Source organism: Microcaecilia unicolor, chromosome 5 (assembly GCF_901765095.1).
Source record: "Microcaecilia unicolor chromosome 5, aMicUni1.1, whole genome shotgun sequence".
In the NCBI taxonomy this organism is placed as follows: domain Eukaryota; kingdom Metazoa; phylum Chordata; class Amphibia; order Gymnophiona; family Siphonopidae; genus Microcaecilia; species Microcaecilia unicolor.
In genome coordinates, this window is record NC_044035.1 from 57,459,077 (window position 1) to 57,480,304 (window position 21,228).

Genomic DNA, 21,228 nt, shown 5'->3' on the forward strand with positions numbered 1-21,228 from the left:
GGTGACCTTTACAGTCTTGTCATTATGTTTAAAACCAAAACCCTTCAAGTACAGACATCACATTTTACCACAACCCAGGGTATGAACTCTTAAAAAATCATAATCTTCAAAAGATGTGTCTGGAAATTCTCTCTCACATCTAGAATTTATCAGATACTGGCGGCATCCTGGAAAAAACCCCGATTGCCGGACACTTCAGCAGTACTAGAAAAACTGAAATACATTCAATTGATGTCCAAACTTACCGCACTACGCAAAGGGCGGATGGCCCAGCATCAGAAGATATGGGACTTATATCATAAGTGGTCAGCATCCTCTGTGAACTTATCAAGCTAAAAGGGATTGCTCGGGGGAGGGGGGAAGGGGGGGGAAGAACTTTAAAACTTTCAGAGCAAGCTAGAAATGGAGCTGTACTAAATAGCAATTATCAAAGTTAATCATCTATGTAAAGGAAATGTACATTAAGTTTGGTTTGTCTGGTTTTGGAAAAGCATAAATAAAAAATTTAAAAATATATATATATATATTTAGGGATTCTTAAGTGATTTTTTTTTGTTTGTAATCTCAAATAGATGCAAAATAAAGTATTTACACAGCACAGAAGCCATTGCTGGGTGTCTTCTGGTAAAGTCAAATACATAAATTTGTGTAGCTGAAGAATTATCAGCACTGAAGAAAAAATAAAAGCCCATAGAGTGGAAGATCCAAGGCAGGCAAGATGGCAGGTGAGAGTACTGGAGACGTGAGGTTTACTAGGATCTAATAAAACTTCTTACAGGGGTGTGGTTTTTGTTGTTTTTTTTTTTTTTACACAAAGGTATTTAAGCCTAAAATCAGAAGCCTTAAATATATTTTAATCCAAATGCATTCTTCTCCTCCCTCCCAATATTACCACCAAAAGGTAAGGAATGCTGTAGCACACGAACAGTTTACTGTGGATGTCCTTGTGGTGTTCAATGCCTAAATCCTGGGGCACTGCAACACATCAGCAGCAAACACTTCAGATGGTGATAAAGCAGAAACCTTTATTTGGGAGCATAAAGGGCTGAATCAAACAAATGTAGAAACCTTCCCAGAACAGTAAGGTTCCAGTGATGATGTTCCAGGCTGGTGTTAAGTGCATTCAAGTGTGCGTGCTAACTGACAACGGCCTAGGTTACTAAGCTCCTTCCCCCATAGGAGAGATTCTACAGACTTTGGTTAGGACACTGCAGAAACCAATCGACAATGGTTACTTCTGTTAGAGTATTATAATGGGGCAGCTCACCCCTTCCTTTGGCTTCCTGTTGAGCTGCTGTAACAATGTCACTGAGGACATATGCCCAAAGGAAAGAACAGAAACAGCATCAAACTCCAGGCAAAACTAAACCTCGTTCCCCGTCCTGTAGCCTTGCTTTTTAAAAATTTGAGTGAAGGTAAATGAACACAATTTGCCTATTCCAAAAGGGAAGATAATCAGAGATAGAAAAGGGGAAGGCACAGTGTCTGTCAGGGTGTAAAGTGGGCAGGTAGTGATCATTAATGAAGTCTGACATGCATAAGAACGCTAACGCATGGCAAAAAGATTACTGCCTCAAGGCTATCTGAGTTATAGGATGGACAGTTCAACTAACACTCATTCAAAAACAGTACACCTTCTCCAAGAGACACTGGCTCAAGCACAATCATGACAAAGTAGGCCAGTTAAAATGGGAAAGCTGTGCTTTGATATCATGCGTTTGGCACACATTATTTGTCATGATGGCAAAAAAGCAAGTTAACTTTTGTTGAATGAGGGCTAATTCTAGGAGGCCTCACAGGTTAACTGGTCTCAGTCACAAGCCAAATCAAAAGTTATTCACAAGGAAGGACTGTCTTGAGACCTAGGGTAACCAGGAGGACATAGCAGCCAGAGACTCGTGTAAACTGCAATGAAGGTTCTCAGGCTACAGTCAGTCTTTGTGGTTAGCAAAGTCAAGGAAATACTCCTGTGCATTCTGTCACAACCTATCCACCTGGTTCTCAGAAGAGGGCCCATAGGCAGTACCAGGAAATGAAAGAAGTACACTGGTAACCTTGATCACATTAAAATGAAGAGAGGGACAATAACGAGCTGATTTTATCATGTGTTTTGCTTAGCTCTGATTTCCAACCTTCCACAGGAATTGGTGGACTATTTCCCTTCAAATCAACAAGCACGAAAGTTAAAATACCTTTTTTTTTTTTTGTTAAAAAAAAAAGGCAAGGCCTGGGCAAGCGGGGAAAACGGAGCTTAAAATTCAACTGGAGCAAGTACAGTCCAAACTCTTGCTTTGGAGAGCATACTCAGTGCCCTGCCCTCCTTTCCTCCCTTCGCTTTGTCATGATGTATTTGAAGAACTCATATACAGACCACGCAATGGCTGTGGAGGGCATCTGATAAATCACCCTAGCCTGGACACCTCGAAAGTAAGCAGTCACGCCGCCTATTTGGTAGACCGTCCTGAAGGCATTGGCCATGCCTGAGAGATGTCCACTAACGTTGAGCGAGTTCAATGCCAGGGATTCCTGGGTGTTGAGCAGTGTTTTGCAAACGTCCAAAGGTGTTGTGACAGCGGCAGCCACAGCTCCAGCGCAGGCACCAGAGAGCATGTGTGAGGCAGGGTTGTACTGTCTGTGAGGGTTCAGGTTCTCCTGTAGGAACTCATAGGTCATGAAGTGAATGGCCTGGAAAGGTATGTTCATTGTCAATTGGGTCGTGTAGCTCCGGTAAAAGGCACCAGCACCCTCGTTTCGCCACACTGTCCGCATACAGTCTGTTACACGTTGGTATGGGGAGTTGTACATCTGCATCCTCTGCTTGACCACTAGTGGTAGGAGATAAAACCAGCACCGGATCCCAGTTCAACCAGCAAGCCAGGACATGAACAGCAGGTAAAGAAAAGAAAAAGAAAATTAATGCAAGTTGGGGGAGGAGAGTCATCATTACAGCCTCTTGAAAAAAAAAGGAACAGTCAGTTAAAAGTCCCATTGCCAGCAAACAACTTCCACTCATTCTGTTAAGACGTGGGATACTGGATCGGTCCACCTTCACTCATACTCAAAGTAAATTACTACACAACCAAATATGCAACTAGATAGCAATGAAAGGGAGACAAATTTCTCACAGACATTTAAGCTACATTTTAAAGTTAAAAATATAAACATCTAAAGACAAAGTTTGACTGTTGGATACAGCAGCCAGCATAACTAGCTGGAACATGAAATTCATGCATTACTTCAACAGTGTGGAATATGTCTTTTGTACTGTATTACAAAGACTTTAATGAGACCGTCAATAAGGTTTCAACACAAGAGGAAAAAAAACTTGCCAACCCTGTCCTTCAGCGTGCATCAAGTGTTTACAGTGCAGTAAAGTCTAGACTCACAAAATGGTGTCAAATTCCATTTACCATAATTATATCACCCCTCACGTCTTCCAGCTCCTGATCTAAGTCAAACAGGTACAAGAATCATACAAACAGATGATGACAGCAGATAAGAACCCAGTCTGCTAAGTTCCTTCCTGATGTAGTATTACAGACTAGGGTAAACATACAGCCACATGGAGAACCGGGCCAGGTGCAAGGAGGAGGAAAGGTGAATAGAAGGACTGCCAGCGTATGACAAGTGCAACCCTCACCGCCCCTCCATCCAAGTAGTGGATGGAAGCTCCAGCGTGGTCTTTCCCATCAGAATGGGCCCCCTTCCCAAACTGCCACATCAGAGAGGGATCCCTCAATCACTCAGGGCACCATTTAACCCCATGAGAGTCCTACCACACTTCACCTCTTTGTAACTAAGGATCTTCTGGGCCTAGCTCAGGTTCTCTTGCATTCTAGAATTATTTCCTTCATCACTACTCCCTCTACTTCCTTCACTACCCTTTCTAACGTTTTACTTCTGCATCTAACCCCTTTAAGTAACAGATCGTGACCTCTTGTTATTTAGGTATGTGTAACCATCTCTGGGAAAAAGTGACTAAAGTTTCCACAAAAAAAAAAAAAAAAAAAGAGGTTTTCACGAATTCTGTTACAGAAAACAATTTGTAATACAAGTGTCCAAATTCCAACTTTTAATGTTAAAAAAATAAAAGTTACAGAAGTTCGAACATGCAACTTCCATTTTGCTTAAGACCCATGGCATAAAAAAAATCAGCCACTCTCAACACTCTGGATCCACTATTTTAGTCACTTTTTCCCCAGAGACGGTCACATATGTATTATCCACTCCGATGTAGCCAGGAAGGCTAGAAAAACAAATACACAAAAATAAACTTACTTTCCACTGAATATCAGCATCTTGTACTTTTATATAAGTGTCTGAATGGTTCAAATATGGCAGCATACAACATAATATAAAAAGAGGTGAGGAAGGGGAAACCTGACAAGAAGAAGTAAAATAGAACTACAAAACTTTAGAGCAAAAGGACTCTCATTTGCAAACAGGTCTCAAAAAAAGACTAGAGAACTGCACAGGGATGGGGGGGGGGGGGGTGTGGGGGGGAACCACAGAAACCCATGGGTGTCACTTCCAGGTCAGCAGGAATCCCACAGGGATGGAAGACGTTCCTGTGGGAGTATAGTTGCCAAGAGAAAACCTCCTACCTACTCAACATCCTCCACAGCCAAGCCCTGGCTTGCTTCATTTCATGGATGCTCAAGTCCAGGTTCCTCCTCCCACTGGTCTGAGTCGCATGTTCCGTGCATGAGTAGTGGCTACAGTGCAGCACAAGACTAGTAAAGGGCTGGGAGCTATGAGGCTCGTGTACGTGCTGGAACAGAGCGCATGAGCAAGAGAAGGACAGTAATTCTAGCGGTTGCTGCTCAGAAACTGTAGGCAATTTTCCTTTAACTCTGTACATATAACCAGCTTCTCATTTGATTACATAGCAAAACCTGATAGGCTAACAATTATTACAGGTATAGCCTTACTGTACTGTCATAGCAGTTATGTTTGTGCACATTGCTGTTCCTTTTGAATTGTTTTCTCCATGCTTAAACTCTGTTTACACATTCTAAGCTTGCACTAGCGGGTAGCTGCTTTAATGGTATGCATGTCCCTAATACTGAAACTAGAGAGCTGCAGGGATCCTGCGGGGGATGGACACAGGTGCCGCAGGGATCCCGTGGGGGGTGGGCACGGGGATCCCATGGGAGATGGACATGGGTGTCATGGGGGATCCCCACAGCTCCCTAGTTTCAATGTAGAAACGTTATCAGAAATTAGGGAGGCTAACAAACTGGGGAACACAATAATAATGGGTGATTTCAATTACCCCAATATTGAATGAGTGAATGTAACATCAGGGCATGCTAGGGAGGTAAATTTCTTGATGAAATAAATGACTACTTTATGGAGCAGCTGCTGATACAGGAGCCAACAAAAGGAGGAAAACCTTTACACCGTCCTTAGTGGACGCATGATTTTGGTGCCGAGGTAATGGTGCTGGGCCGCTTGATAACAGCGATCATAATATGATCAGATAATATAGCTGCTTTGTAGTAAGTACACACAGGAAATCCAATACGTTAGCATTTAACTTCAAAAAGGAGCCTATGATAAAATGAGAACAGTGAAAAAAAAAAAAACTTAGAGGAACAACTGTGAATGTCAAAAATTTACATTAGGTGTGGATGCTGTTCAAAAATGCCATCAAGGAAGCCCAGTCCAAATATATTCCGTGTATTAAAAAAGGAGGAGGAGGAAGAAAGACCAAATGACAGCCGGCACAGTTAACAAGTCACATGAAGGAAGCTATTAGAGCTAAAAGAAAATCCTTCAGAAAATGGAAGAAGGATCCAACTGAAAAAAAAAAGAAACAGCATGGCAAGTCAAATGTAAAGCACTGATAAGGAAGGCAAATAGGGACTTTGAAAAAAAAATTGCGTTGGAGGCAAACAATTTTTTTTTGGTATATTAAAACCAAGCAGCTGGCAAAAAAATCAGTTGGACTGCTGGATGACTGAGGGGTAAAAGGGGCACTCAGGGAAGACAAAGCCATAGCATAGAGATTAAATGAATAAGTACATAAGTATTGCCACACTGGGACAGATCAAAGGTCCATCAAGCCCAGCATTCTGTTTCCAACAGTGGCCAATCTAGGTCACAAATATCTGGCAAGATCACGAAAAGTTCAATACATTTTATGCTGCTTATCCCAGAAATAAGCAGTGGATTTTCCCCAAGTCAATTTAATAATGGTCTATGTACTTTTCCTTTAGGAAGCCGGCCAAACCTTTTTTAAACCCTGCTAAGCTAACCGCCTTTACCACATTCTCTGGCAACGAATTCCAGAGTTTAATTACACACTGAGTGAAGAAAACTTTTCTCTGATTCGTATTAAATGTACTCCTTTGTAGCTTCATCGCATGCCCCCTAGTCGAAATAGTAAACAAATGATTCACCTCTACCCATTCTACTCCACTCATTATTTTATGAACCTCTATCATATTTCCCCTCAGCAGTCTTTTCTCCAAGCTGAAGAGCACTAGTCGCTTCAGCCTTTCCTCCTAGGGAAGTCGTCCCATTCCCTTTATCATTTTCGTCACCCTTTTCTGTACCTTTTCTAAATCCACTATACCTTTTTTGAGATGCAGTGACCAGAATTGAACACAATATTCAAGGTGCGGTCGCACCATGGACCAATACAAAGGCATTATAACGTCCTCACTTTTGTTTTCCATTCCTTTACTAATAATACCTAACATTCTATTTGCTTTCTTAGCGGCCGCCTCACACTGAGCAGAGGGTTTCAACGTATCATCAACAATGACGCCGAGATCCCTTTCTTAGTCAGTGACTCCTAACATGGAACCTTGCATTACGTAGCTATAGTTTAGGTTCCCCTTTCCCACATGCATCACTTTGCACTTGCTCATATTAAACGTCATCTGCCATTTAGACGGCCAGTCTCATGAGGTCCTCTTGTAATTTTTCACAATCTTCTTGCGATTTAACAACTTTGAATAACTGTGTCATCAGCAAATTTAATTACCTCACTAGTTACTCCCATCTCTAGATCATGTATAAATATGTTAAAAAGCAGCGGTCCCAGCACAGACCCCTGAGGAACCCCACTATCTACCCTTCTCCATTGAGAATACTGACCATTTAACCCTACTCTGTTTTCTATCCTTTAACCAGTTCTTAATATGCTCTGTAGTTTTGTTCTTTATAAGTCTCTACCATTTTGCCCGGCACAGACGTCAGGCTCACCGGTCTATAATTTCCCAGATCCAGTCTGGAACTTTTTTTAAAATATCAGCGTTACATGGGTTACCCTCCAATCTTCAGGTACCACACTCGATTTTAAAGATAAATTACATATTACTAACAATAGTTCCGCCAGTTTGTTTTTCAATTCTATCAGTACTCTGGGATGAATACCATCCGATCCAGATAATCTGCTACTCTTCTATTTGTCAAATTGCCCTATTACATCCTCTAGATTTATAGAGATTTCATTCAGATTCTCTGACTCGTCAGTATTGAATACCAATTCTGGCACCGGTATCTCTCCCAAACTTTCCTCGGTGAAGACCGAAGCAAAGAATTCATTTAATATCTCCGCGGCTTAGTCTTCCCTAATCACCCTTTTTACCCCTCGGTCATCTAGCGGACCAACCAATTCTTTTGCTGGCATCTTGCTTTTAATATACCTAAAAAAAATTTTTACTATGTGTTTTTGCCTCCAAAAGTACAAAGTACCTCATGAAAGACTCCAGAGGAAATTGGCGAGTCATGGGATAGGAGGTACTATCCTATTGTGGATTAAAAACTGGTTAAAAGATAGAAAACAGAGAGTAGGGTTAAATGGTCAGTTTCTCAATGGAGGATAGATAGTGGGGTTCCCCAGGGGTCTGTGCTGGAACTGCTGCTTTTTAACACACATAAAATGATCTAGAGATGGAAGTAACTAGTGAGGTAATTAAATTTGCTGATGACACAAAGTTATTCAAAGTTGTTAAATCGCAAAAGGATTGTGAAAAATTACAAGAGGATCTTACCAGATCGGGCATCCAAATGGCAGATGCCGTTTAATGTGAGCAAGTACAAAGTGATGCATGTGGGAAAGAGGAACTCAAACTACAGCTACATAATGCAACGTTCCACGTTAGGAGTCACCGACTGGGAAAGGGGATCTAGGCGTCATTGTTGATACATTGAAACCCTCTGCTCAGTGTGCAGCAGCAGCTAAAAAAGCAAATATATAGAATGTTAGGTATAATTAGGAAAGGAATGGAAAACAAAAATGAGGATGTTATAATGCCTTTGTATCGCTCCATGGTGTGACCCTGAATATTGTGTGCAATTCTGCCCACCGCATCTAAAAAAAGATATAGTGGGATTAGAAAAGGTACAGAGAAAGGCGATGAAAATGATAAAGGGGATGGGCCAGCTTCCCTATGAGGAAAGGTTAAAGCGACTAGGGCTCTTCAGCTTGGAGAAAAGACAGCCGAGGGGAGATATGATAGAGTTCTATAAAATACTGAGTAGAGTGGAACGGGTCGACGTGAATCGCTTGTTTACTCTTTCCAAAAATACTAGGACTAGGGGGCACACAATGAAGTTACAAAATAGTAAATTTAAAACAAATCAGAGAAAATATTTCTTCACTCAACCTGTAATTAAACTCTGGAATTTGTTGCTAGAGAATGTAGTGAAAGCAGTTAGCTTAGCAAGGTTCAAAAAAGGTTTGGATAGCTTCCTAAAAGAAAAGTCCATAAGCCATTATTAAAATGGACTTGGGGAAAATCCACTGCTTATTTCTAGGATAAGCAGAATAAAATATATTGTACTGTTTGGGGATCTTGCCAGGTACTTGCAACCTGGATTGGTCACTGTTGGAAACAGGATGCTGGGTTTGATGGACCTTCAGTCTGTACCAGTAAGGCAATATTTATGCACTTACTAGTAGTTTGGGTGGGATATTGCAGGAAGTAGTGCTGGTATGGGTGTGGATGGAATGGATCTTAGCAGGTACAGGTGAGGATACAGGTAAGGATAGGTGAAATTTCTGTCCCTGTGCAATTTTAATAAAGGCCTGATATTTCTTACCTCACCCTGAAGTGAAAAAACACCTCTTATGATCATCCACTTAAAAGGATGGAGGGCTATCGAAGCATGCTTCACATTATTTTACACTGGTGTGCCCAGTGAAGAGCCAACCTGGAAGCTAAGAACAACTTGGCAACATACTCAAGTCCCTGAACTGGCCCAACGCATAAATAACTGCATGAAGAACTGCCAGTAAAAAACGCTTGTAACGACAGTGGGAGGGGGTAGGGGTATAGTGGAAGAAATGCCAGTAACGGTGGTTGCGTCAGGGGATGGAGGAGAGACTAATATAAACAGAGACCCCCATTTTGTGGGCCTTCTTTTGGCTCAAATATCTTGGTTTATATTAGAGTATATATGGTACATGTAGGTTTCAGAAAGCACTCCTCTGAATGCATAGGAGAATGTCTCCTTAATCCCCAGTGGTTGACGCTCCTGAAAACCACACAAACTAAAAGAAATAACAGGAGGTGCTTTTACCAGTAGGGAGGGTGGGCAATTTTCAAACAGCCCCTTTACCCAGATTATTGTGGGAGGGGATATGCTGTGGTGATCATGCTTGCTGGGGTGGGGAGGGCCCAAGGGGCCTAGAATTTAATTGGAATTTGTGCAAGACTTGCCTTTACTTCCCTGTGCCCCTCTTCATCCAATCTATGGATGGCAATGGCAGCATTGGTCTCTCTCAGATGTCTGATGCAGTTTGGTTGGAGGTGGTGTTCATTTATCTACCAGTATTTCATGTGAGGATATAGTTAATGTTTCTGATGAATTAAATAGGAAAGCATTTTGTGTTTAATTAAAAAAAATTTTAAGAGGATTTCCCCCAAGATATACTTGCCAATTACTTAGCAGTGGGTTTCCCCCTATTTTGTTCCTCTTGGTTTGGTTGTCTGCTTCCACAAATTAAATTTATAAGGCCCTCTTCAAAGCCCCTGGGTGTCCAGAACACATCACTGTTTATTATACCATGCACAGTTTCCGAATGTGCTTTGGGGGGGAGGGGGGACCAGAAGTGGAATACTGGTGATAGCGGAGGAAAGGCTGGTGATAGTGGAAGAAAGGCTTACAGAGTGTGGTGGGCACAAGGTAGAGGATTTGTTACAAGATGATTTCAGCATGTTTGGCGGAGCGGAGTCTATGACAACAGAATCTGATTGCTCAAACTTGACTAATACATTGAAATATAGTATTAAACTGTTACAAAATGGATTAATGCTAAGAGAATACTGTAGAAAAGAGTGAATACCAAGAGGTCTTAGAATGAATACAGGACCTCAAATATTTCAAGATGATGCAGAACTTATATGATTCTTAATAGGTGTTCCCTAAACTTAATGTTATTAATCATAGAAAAGAGAAAGAAGGAGCTTACTTTACAACATAGTAAATTAGATGAAGAAAAACAAAGATTAAGAACATGAGTCGAGAGAGATTTGAAACATTTAAAGAAAGGACAACCTCCATGGACCATTATAAGGAGAATTTGAGAAAACAAAAGCTGAAGAAATATGAGAGAGACAAGAAAGATTATCAAAACAAAGTGTATCAGTGGATGAATGAACAAGAAGATAAAAATATTACAAAAAAAATACCCAGACCAACTAAAGATTCATCAGATTTGTCACAGAGTTCCTCGAGTGGCAGTGAGAATGGGGGAAGATTTTTTAGAACAACTGAACCACGGACGGAGAACAGGTAGAGGTGGCAGGAACATCAGAGGTCGACAACTGCATCGCCCCAACACAAGATCTCAGAAGGAAGAACCAATTAACAACTAACACCTCAAGAACTACAACTTCTAGCTAAAGGTTCATCCATTGTTCCAAACAACCATTTTGACCTTTTTCAATTTCAAGTGGACTTAGAGAAATGTATTAGAACATTATCTTTAAAAATATTTTTCTTTGATTAAAAATAAAAAAGGGAGATCTCAATATGAGAAATCAATAGTAAAAAATAAATCTTCATGGGTCCCCACATGGCAAATTAGATCCTATACTTCCCACCTTTAGAGAATTGTCATAAAATTTCTTGCAACACACATTGGAAATGTAAGCTCTAGAAAAGCTACAGGACGATCCTAATATTATTATAAAAACAGAAGATAAAGGAGGGGCTATTATGCTAATTGATGTGAATAAATATTATGCAGAAGTGTATCGTCAACTGTCTGATATAGAAACATACGAAGTGATAAAGGAAGATCCTACTCAAAGGCTAAAGGAATGCATTAGAGATATCAATTTAGCACATAATGATGGTTTTCTAACTAAAGCCAAACACTTCCTAATATGTCTTTCACATTGCTGCTGATGAATCCTAGCCTGCTCTTCTTTGCAGCATGGCTTTAATTCAGACACATTCATAGGTTTTTGTGCATGAACTGCTCATTTCAAAACCTGCCACAGAACCTCTATTGGGTTCAAGTCAGAACTTAGGTCAATCCAAAACTTTAATTTTGTTTCTCCTCAGCCATTCAGATGTAAACTTGCTTTTGTGTTTTGGATCATTGTCTTGCTACATAACTGATGCTTCAGACCAGATATTCACCTTAAGAATTTTCTGGTGAAGCACAGAATTCATGGTTCCATCAATAATGGCAAGTTTTCCAGGTCCAGAGGCAGCAAAACACTCCATATTAATCACCATGTTTGACTGCTGGTATGATGTTCTGTGTAATGCTGTATTTGCTTTACGCCAGACATAACTCATAAGTGGTCCTGTGTTGTCCAAAGATTTCCACTTTTGACTTCTGTCCACATTGCTATCCCACTAATCCTATTTTTGCCTAGTCTCTTACTGTGTAATCACGAACCAATTTTAGCTGAGGCTCGAAAAGCCTGCAGTTCTTTGGACGTTCTTCCGGGAAGTTTTGTGACTTTGAGGATGAGTTGTCACTTCATCATTGAAGTAATTTTAGCAGGCTGGCCACTCCAAGGAAGATTTACCACTGTTCCAAGGTTTCTCAGCTTGAAGATAATAGCTCTCATTGTGGTTCAGTGGAGTCCCAGAGCTTTAGAAATGGCTTTGCAACCCTTTCCAGACTCATATGTCAACAACTTTTCTTCTCATCTCTTCTGATTGTGGCATAGCGTTCTTGCAAGAAGTTTTGAAGTGACTACTTTACTCTCATGATAAGGCTCAACATATAGTGGGCTTTATATTCAGTAGGGTTTGGCAGTAATTAAGCCTGGCTGTGTTTAATCAACTGAATCTAATTATCAATTAAATTTAGTCAATTAGTTCATTGAGTAACTATGGGGGACAGTTACTGTTTCACAGAGGTGATATGAGTGTTGAATAACTTTGTTCTTTAAATGCCAATTTAAAACTTGTGTTATGTTAAACAAAATCTGTAAATATCAGAAACCATTCAGCGTTACATGTATGCAATAGAGAAAAATCAGGAAGGGGGAACTTTTTCACACCACTGTATATAAAATTGAGATTTTATTCCCTACAGGAAACTAGGGAATAAATGGAATCAGCTGGTGATTAGTAAGGCAACTTTCAAAATACTCCACATACATTACTGTACATAAATATACTTAATCGTTTTACATAAAATAAAGATTATGTCACTTCCCTTGGATTTACCCGGGGGGGGGGGGGGGGGGGGAGTGTCAGGATCCCTACTTCCCCCATTGATTGTGTTGTATTTTGTGTTCCAAATGCAACTAAAAAATAATCCTTATTTTATTATATGTTACGAGTTCCACTTGGTAGAATGTTATGATGTTACAGATGTACAAACTTGTTGGAATGTGACTTGTACTGTCCTTTTCATTTCAATAAAAATTATGTTTAAGTGACTATTTTTTTAAAGGTTTAAATGTGCCATGCAAAAAAAATTCTACTACAAGACATAACCAATAAAGAAGACACATCCGAAGAAGATACACCCGAGGAGAGAAGATAATTAACTGCTTAAATATGAAAACAAAAAAATTTCTCCGATCTTTGATTCAGACAAAAATGCGGTTGGGTGGATTCTCTCACTTAATTTAGAATACATTTACAGAACAGGATCTGAATAAGTACCCTTTGTAGAATTACCCTCCACAAGGCTGATTTTATAACAGGACATCTAGGTAAAGAGGCAAAGCAGGTGCTTATTTAGGCAATACTTTGTAAAGACAGTCACATGTGGGAGAAGCACAAGAAACTGATGCAAACAGAATGCTAAGAATGGCAAATAAAAATCTCATTATGCCTTTGTGTAGCTCTACTTTGCTACTGCTCTTTAAAGCAGTGGTTCCCAAACCTGGTCGTAGAGGCACCCCAGCCAGTCAGGCTTTCAGAATATCCACAATGAATATCCATGAGAGATTTTCATTGTGTATATTCTGAAAACCTGACAGGCTGGGGTGCTTCCAGGACCAGGTCTGGGAACCACTGCCGTAAAGCATTCTGTGCAGTTCTCATTGTCCCATTTCAAAAAAACTGACAGAGCAGCACAGGGAAGACCACAGGATAAAGGGGATGTACTGTCTTCCGAAGACATGCTAAAGAGATTACAGCTCTTCAGCTTGGAGAAGAGATAGAAGAGAATATGATACAAATTTATAAAATCTGAAACAGTTGTGTACCCTTTCAAACAGCCTAAGAGACAACAAGCTGACTGACCGCAGATTTAAAACTAATCTCAAAGAATGCTTTTGAAAGATACGCAATTAAGCTGAATTTATTGCCCAGGATCCGATCAAGGCCAGGGGTGTAGCTGGTTTATAAACTGTTTGGACAAGGTTCTGGGGCACATGTCCATTAACAGCTATTTGCCAGGTAGGTTTGGAGAATGGCACCTCTTACATGACCCGAGCCTCCTCATTACGATCTGCTGGGTGCTTCGTGTTAGCAAGCAGGATTAGTCACTGCCTGAGACAGTATACTGTGTAAAAGAGACCACTGGCCTGACCCAAAGCGGTACTTCTTATCTTGTTGTGTCTGTTCCCAGTATCACCAGTGCTGTTATTTCATGTGAAATAACACTTAGAAAACTGAAGGGAATATACAGACAATTATCAGGGTCGTCCTCATAACTTATACTATTCACTATAAAGTGCCACAGTATGGTCAGATACTGAACAATTGGGTTTGTACCTGAGGCAGTGGAAGGTTAAGCGGCTTGCCCAAGATCACAAGCAACCAAAGTGGGATTTGAACTCTAGCTTCTGTGGTTCTCAGCCTGCTGCTCCAACCATTAGGCTATACGTCCACTCCACTCAGGTCATTTTAAAAACACTGCAGCATTCACACACATAGATTACATATACATGTAAATGGTGCTTACAGAATGGCACTTTCCTTAGCCTCAGCAGCAGATGAATCCAGAAACTGGTGGGTTGTATCTGCCTACCAGCAGGTGGAAATAGGAGAACACTGAAAGAAGGCAGTGACCCTGCACATCCAGCTCCTTCACCCTTCAGTACATCTATCTCTAGCAGGTGGTGGATGGATTCCTTCCAGCTCCTGGATTTGACATTATAGGGGGCTCCTGAGCTTGGCCAGTTGAGCAGGGGTGTGTGGCTCCACTTTGGAGGCATACCTGGGGGCCAGGTCCTTGCCTTACCCCATCTTTCCCCTTCTCCCAGTGGTTCCACGGTGTGCTGTTTGGCTGCATTTTCCTTCATATTAAAAAAAAACCCACCTCTCTGCAAGCTTTAACTGCTAAACGCCAAAGGCAGAACCCGGTGTCTGACAGACTGGTTGCTGGGGCTGTGGAGTGCCGTTCAAACTCCTTCTGGGAGTGGCCGCTAGAGGACAAGCACTGTCCGATGTCGGGATGTGTGTTTGCTCTGGTCTCAGCGGTGGGTCTGTGGGCGAGCTTTGCATTTAGCAGTATGGCGGGGAAGCTGTTAAGAGATGTTCCTGCTGCGGCAAGAGGTGGAACGCAGCAGGAATCTGCAGAGCAGGCTGCTTGGACAGCTTAGGGGTAGTAGGCTCGGCGGTATCTGCTGACAGAGTTTTTCCGTGCTGAGGGACTTGGCGTGCGAGCTATTTTGGAGGCAACCATGGATGTAGATTTCTCAGCCGTGCAAGCCAGGGGGCCCTCAGGCAGCCTTCCGGTCTGCTCGTAGCAGGTGTTACAAATGTGAGGGAACCTTTTTTGTGTGGCTTCTGGTAGGAAATCTGCGTCGGACATGCAGAGACAATTTTTTTCTCCAGAGTTTATACTTTCACATCCATCAGGCCTACTTAATGAAGTGAGCCCTCCCTTCCGTTGATAGGGATGCACTGGCGTCAGTCCCTTTGGATAATCCTCCGCTTAAGCGTATACGGATGTCCACTGTATCCTAAGTGGGCTCCATAGGATCTCATTCCCCTCCTCAGTCATTTTTTGTGGGCTCGGGGTGGGGGGTGGGGGGAGGAGGAGTCCTCTAGGCCTTCTAGGTTAGATGATGTGGAGGAGGGTGAGCTTCTTCAGGATGAGGACGATCCTAAGGCAATTCGCATTTTTCATCAGGATGAGCTCCCCTCCCTCATTTCGGATGCCTTAGAGGCATTGAATATTGACGATCCAGATGCAGCGGCTGCTGCGACGGTTAACCTCAAGGCAGTGGATCTCAAAGTGGCCTTTTTGCATATTCCAATTTGGCCTCCTTATCAACAATTTCCACGGCGCCATACTCATTTTCCAAAATAATCAGAGAACATCCTTATCTAGACAATTGGCTGATCCGGGCGGATTCGGAACAGGAGAGTCGGATACCCACAGTCAGTGTCATTGAAGTTCTCCAGTCTCTCAACTGGGTCATCAATTTTCCAAAGAGACATCTGAATCTCTCTCAGTCACTGGAATATCTGGGGGTCTGCAGGCACAGGAGCGTGTTTTCCTGCTAGAGAGCAGGAGCCTCAAGCTCCGGAGTCAGGTGTGCGGGTTATTGCGCCTACCTTGACCCTACTCTTGGGACTATGTGCAGGTACTTGGCTCAATGGCAGCCACCCTGGTGGTGGTCCCTTAGGTGAGGGCTCACATGTGGCCTTGGTGGATCTCCAAGGCCAACCTATGGCAGGGGATGCTGCTGGTGACCCCACAGTGGTTACTTGTGGTGACGGACGCCAGTCTTTCGGGATAGGGACTCATTGCCTCCACCACTATGCTCAGGGTCGTTGGACAGAAACGGAAGTGGAGTGGTCCATTTATCGGTTGGAATTGAGGGCCATGCTCAAAGCCTTTCTTGCCTTCTGGACAAACCTAGAGGATCAAGCAGTATGATTCTCTCGGACAATACTACTGCGATGACTTATATCAACCACCAGGGTGGCACGTAGAGCAGATCGTTGGCCGCGAAGGCTGCCGGCATTCTGGAAAGGGCAGAGCACCACTTGCTTCTCTTGTCGGCGGCCCACATTGCAGGTCAGAGAAATGTGCAGGCCGATTTTCTCAGCAGTCATCGTCTTGACTCAGAGTGGGAGCTGGCATCGTTTCTTTCGCCAGATCTGCAGCAAGTAGGGGACTCCAGAAATCGATCTCATGGCATCCAGGTGGACTGGTTTTTCAGCAAAAGAGAACCCAGTTCCAAAGGATCGGATGCTCTGTCAGAGCCGTGGTCAATGTCAACGCTCCACTATGTGTTTCCACCTTGGCCCCTAAATTGGACAGATTCTTCACCAGATTCGTCTTCGCCAAGGACTGGTAATTCTGGTGGCACCAGATTGGCTGTGCCGTCCTTGGTATGTGGACTTGATGTGGTTGCTTGTGGAGACGCCATTTCAACTTCCACTGTTGCCGGATCTTCTGCATCAGGGTCCGGTAGTTATGGAAGATCCATGCCGCTTTGGTCTTATGGCTTGGCTCAAGAGGTCGAGAATGAGGAAGAAGGGCTATTCTGACAAGGACATTGCCACTTTACTATGAGCCCGGAAGCATTCCACTACAACAGCGTACGCCCAGGTATGGCGAGAACATTTGAGGCGTGGTGTGCTATTCATGCTTGGTCACCTTTGCGGGCGTCAGTGTCACAGATGTTGGCGTTTTTGCAGGAGTGTTTGCAAAAGGGTCTAGTGTACAATTCTCTACGGGTTCAGGTTGCAGCTTTGGCTTCTTTTCGGAGCGTGGATGGGATTTCTCTTGCAGCTCATCCATAAGTGCTCAATTTCTTCTGAGGACCTTTAAACCTGCGCCCTCCACTGCGTAGTCTGTGTCCTCTTTGGAATTTGGGCTTGGTTCTGCACCTTTTGAGCCACTGCACCTGGCATCAGAGAATGATCTCACTCTCAAGGCTGTCTTTCTAGTGGCCATGGCATCTGCGCGTAGGGTGTCCGAGATCCAAGTGCTTTCCTGTCGTGATCCCTTTCTGCAATTTACAGAGTCCAGGATTACTTTGCGGACAGTGCCTTCTTTCCTGCCAAAAGTCATCTCAGCTTTTTATCTGAACCAGCCTCTTTTCCTTGCTTCATTCCGGAAGGAGGATTTTCAGGATTCCTTTGCTCAGCTGCGCCTGTTGGATGTCCGAAGAGTTGTTCTATGGTATTTGCAGATGTCTAACGAGTTCCGGTGCTCGGATCACATCTTCATTCTCTTGTCAGGGCCTAGACGGGGGTTATCCTGCGCCTAAGGCCACAATAGCTTGGTGGTTTAAGGAGTCAATTATTTTGGCATACACTGTTAAAGGTTGGCCCCCACTGGAGGCGTTGAAGGCACATTCCCACGTGAGCATAGGCATTATCGTGGGCAGAAACGTGGATTTTTTCTGTGAAGGAGATCTGTCAAGCTGCTACTTGGGCTTCCTCTCTTTCATTTGTGCAACATTATAGAATGGATGTTGCAGCACGAGACGACGCGTGGTTTGGGGCAGTGGTCCTCTTTCTCGAGGAGCGACGGCTTCTCACCCAGTTTAAGAAGTGCTTAGGTACATTCCACCAGTGTCTGGATTCATCTGCTGCTAAGGCTAAGGAAGGAAAAATTACGACTTGTATGATAATTTTCTTTCCTTTAGTCACAGCAGATGAATCCAGGATCCCTCCCTATTTTTGGCTCTCGTGTTCCCGGTTGTTCTTTCAGATCCAGGTTTGCTGATACAGTTTAAGGGGGGGGGGGGGAGGGTTGTATTATTATTATTAGCATTTGTATAGTGCTACCAGACGCACGCAGCGCTGAACACCTGACAAAGAGACAGTCCCTGCTCAAAAGAGCTTACAATCTAAATAATACAGACAAGACAGTTACGGTGAGGGAAGTAATGGGTGAGAAGGAAGGAAGGGACAAGGGGAGGGCAATTGAGTATTGGCTAGGAGCTAAAGGCAGCAGTGAAAAGGTGGGTTTTCAGCATAGATTTGAAAACAGGTAGAGATGGAGCTAGACGTATAGGTTCAGGACGTTTATTCCAGGCATAAGGTGCCGCGAAAGAAAAGGAGCGAAGCCTGGAGTTAGCAGTAGAGGAGAAGGGGGACGACAAGAGAGATTTGTCCAGTGAACTGAGTTCACGGGGAGGAATGTAGGGAGAGATGAGAGTGGAGAGGTAATGGGGGGCTGCAGAGTGGATGTATTTAAAGGTCAGTACAAGAAGTTTAAACTGTATGCGGAATCGGACAGGGAGCCAGTGAAGTGACCTGAGGAGTGGGTTAGTGTGGGTAAAACGATTCTGGCGGAAAATAAGACGTGCCGCAGAATTTTGGACAGATTAGAGAGGAGCGAGATGGCTGAGTGGAAGACCAGTGAGAAGTAAATTGCAATAGTCCAAGCGAGAGGTGACAAGGGTGTGGACAAGGGTTCTGGTAGCGTATTCAGAAAGGAAGGGGCGAATTTTGCTAATGTTGTAGATAAAGAAACGACAGGTTTTGGCGATCTGTTGAATATATGCAGAGAAGGAGAGAGAGGAGTCAAAGATGACTCCAAGGTTACGGGCCGAGGAGACAGGGAGGATGTGAGAGCCATTAACAGAGATAGAGAAGGGGGTGGTGTCAATAACTCCTTTGAATGTGTTTTTTTGCTCTTGGATGGGCAAGTTTGATTGTGAGGAAGGTTTGCAATAGTGTTTCTTCTTCTGCTTTGTGATGCGACATATACTGAAGGGTGAAGGAGCTGGACATCCAGGGTCACTGCCTTCTTTCAGTGTTCTCCATCTCCACCTGCTTGTAGGCGGATACACCCACCAGTTTCTGGATTCATCTGCTGCATCTAAAGGAAAGAACATTATCAGGTTATGTTCTAATTTTTCCTTTTATACCCAGAATCAAAGAAGGCGTGAACTGGGATGACCAGAAATGTTACCTCTTACTTTCCATTTTACAAAGAGAATGTGTGTATATTTTGAAAAGCTTCCCCATTGCCTTTGCACCTCCTCTGATGTATGCATACATTTCTGTTAATATGGTTTCAGTCAGGGCTTAAAACTAGTGATCGAGGGAACAATGTGCTTATCCTCTCTCCCCACACTTTATAAAGTTTGCCTTTTGGAAATTTGCTCCTTGATTGCCTGTAATACTGATCTTCATAGGAGTCAACTTTTCAAAATACAACCCAATATTCTGCCTCTGCCTGCCACCAGAAAAAAAGAAAGAATTCTTAGATTGCATTGAAAGATGAAGCTCCTTTCCCCAAACTTTACCTTGCACACCATTCTCAAGATATTACTATACCATCAAAGCACTGTCCCCTGCATGTTTTAAAACCCAAACCACACCTTTTTAAGACATCTTTACACTATACACAAACTTGAGCACACACAGACTCAGAACCTTACCATATCATAAAAGCACTAACTCCCAGGACATGAAGAGCTACAACCTCATGTGTAAAAAGGCAATACTTTAGATACTACACTGGGCCTTAAAATGCCAATACCTAGTGAAAAAACAAAACAAGATCTCTACACAGATACCACATACCAGCAGAATACCGCCAACGTGGTCACATGAAAAACACATGACAACAAATATATCACAAGGGATCAGAGATCAATATAAAGGCAAAAAAACTGAACTGAAAAAAAAAAAAATCAAGAAATCAGACTCGGCATACAATACTACTACAGAAATTGAAATTCAAATGCAAAATATTAGAAATGTGCATTTCCAAAAGCAGATATATTCCAATTAATAAATTCAGAATAAAATACTTTCCCAGTGTCCCTTTTCTGTGTCTGTTTTCTTGTCTTTGCTATGGTCAGTCCATTTAACATGTCTTCTCGATCCATATCCACCATTCTCCTCCTGCATCCTTATCCGTCCTAACATCTCTTCCCTGTGTCCCTGTCCTTTACTTCCTCCATTTTCAGCACATGCCCTCTCAGTGTCCCAACCCAGTCCTTATATTCGGTATTTCCTCTTTGTGTGTGTGTGTGTCTTGCCCTATCCTGCATTTCCCCCTCGTGTCTGTGTCCCTTGTCCTTATCCCTCCCCCTGTGATCAGCAGTGCTTCTGTGTCCTGTCCAGCCCCCTGTCAAGCATTACCCCCGTGTTCCTATCCCTTCTCCCTCCATGCCCAGCATCTCTTCTGTCCCTGTCTCCCTGTCCCTGCCCTCCCTTCTTCCCCCTGGGGCCAGAATCTCTCCCTGTAGCTTCCCCCCCACACCATCCACCCTGGGGCCAGAATCTCTCCCTGTAGCTTCCCACCCACACCCCACACCATCCACCCTAGGATCAGTATCTCTCCCACGCCCCCCTCACAGTTCACCTCCTGGGTCTCCAATGTCTCTCTCCCTCTCTTCCACCTAACATCTTCTTTCCCCATTTCTTTTCCCCTCAGTCTGTCTCTCTCTCTTTATCCCCCCCCCCCCTCAAGTTGATCCAGCATCTATCCCTCTCCCCTTTCCGTCCAGGGCCTCTTTCTGTCTGTCCCTCCCCTCTCCCCTTTCCTGATCCAGCAGAGCAGCACCTCTCTTCCCCTCCCTCTGGCCCCCCACAAGTTCATCGTTTCTCCCCTTTGTCGTCCCTCCCCCCCAGCTCACTGGTGCCACTAACTACCTTGATCGCTGCCACCAGTAGAGGTAACACAGCAATTGAAAACTGCTGCCTCGGGGCCTCAATCTTCCCTGTGACGCATCCTATCCATGCAGAAGAGGAAGTTGCACCAGAGAAGGCAGGATGCATCATAGGGATGACCAAGATCCCTAAGGCAGCCCCTTTTAGTCGCCACAGTGCCTCTACAGGCAGCAATCAAGGTAGTTAGCAGCACTAGTGAGCCGCAGGGAGCAGGACAGCTGCCAGCAGCGAGACAGCGCATAAAAC

At 43.3% G+C, this 21,228-nt stretch overlaps 1 protein-coding gene across 1 annotated transcript in view; it reads right to left on the minus strand.

Moving 5' to 3' along the window:
• Positions 1–1,005: 1,005 nt before the first annotated feature.
• Positions 1,006–21,228, minus strand: part of SLC25A28 (solute carrier family 25 member 28) — a 54,587-nt gene continuing 34,364 nt past the window's right edge. The window contains exon 4 of the mRNA XM_030202922.1: positions 1,006–2,825. Within this exon, the coding sequence (XP_030058782.1) occupies positions 2,305–2,825 (521 nt within the window). The 3' untranslated portion in view covers positions 1,006–2,304. The remainder of the gene's footprint in view (positions 2,826–21,228) is intronic.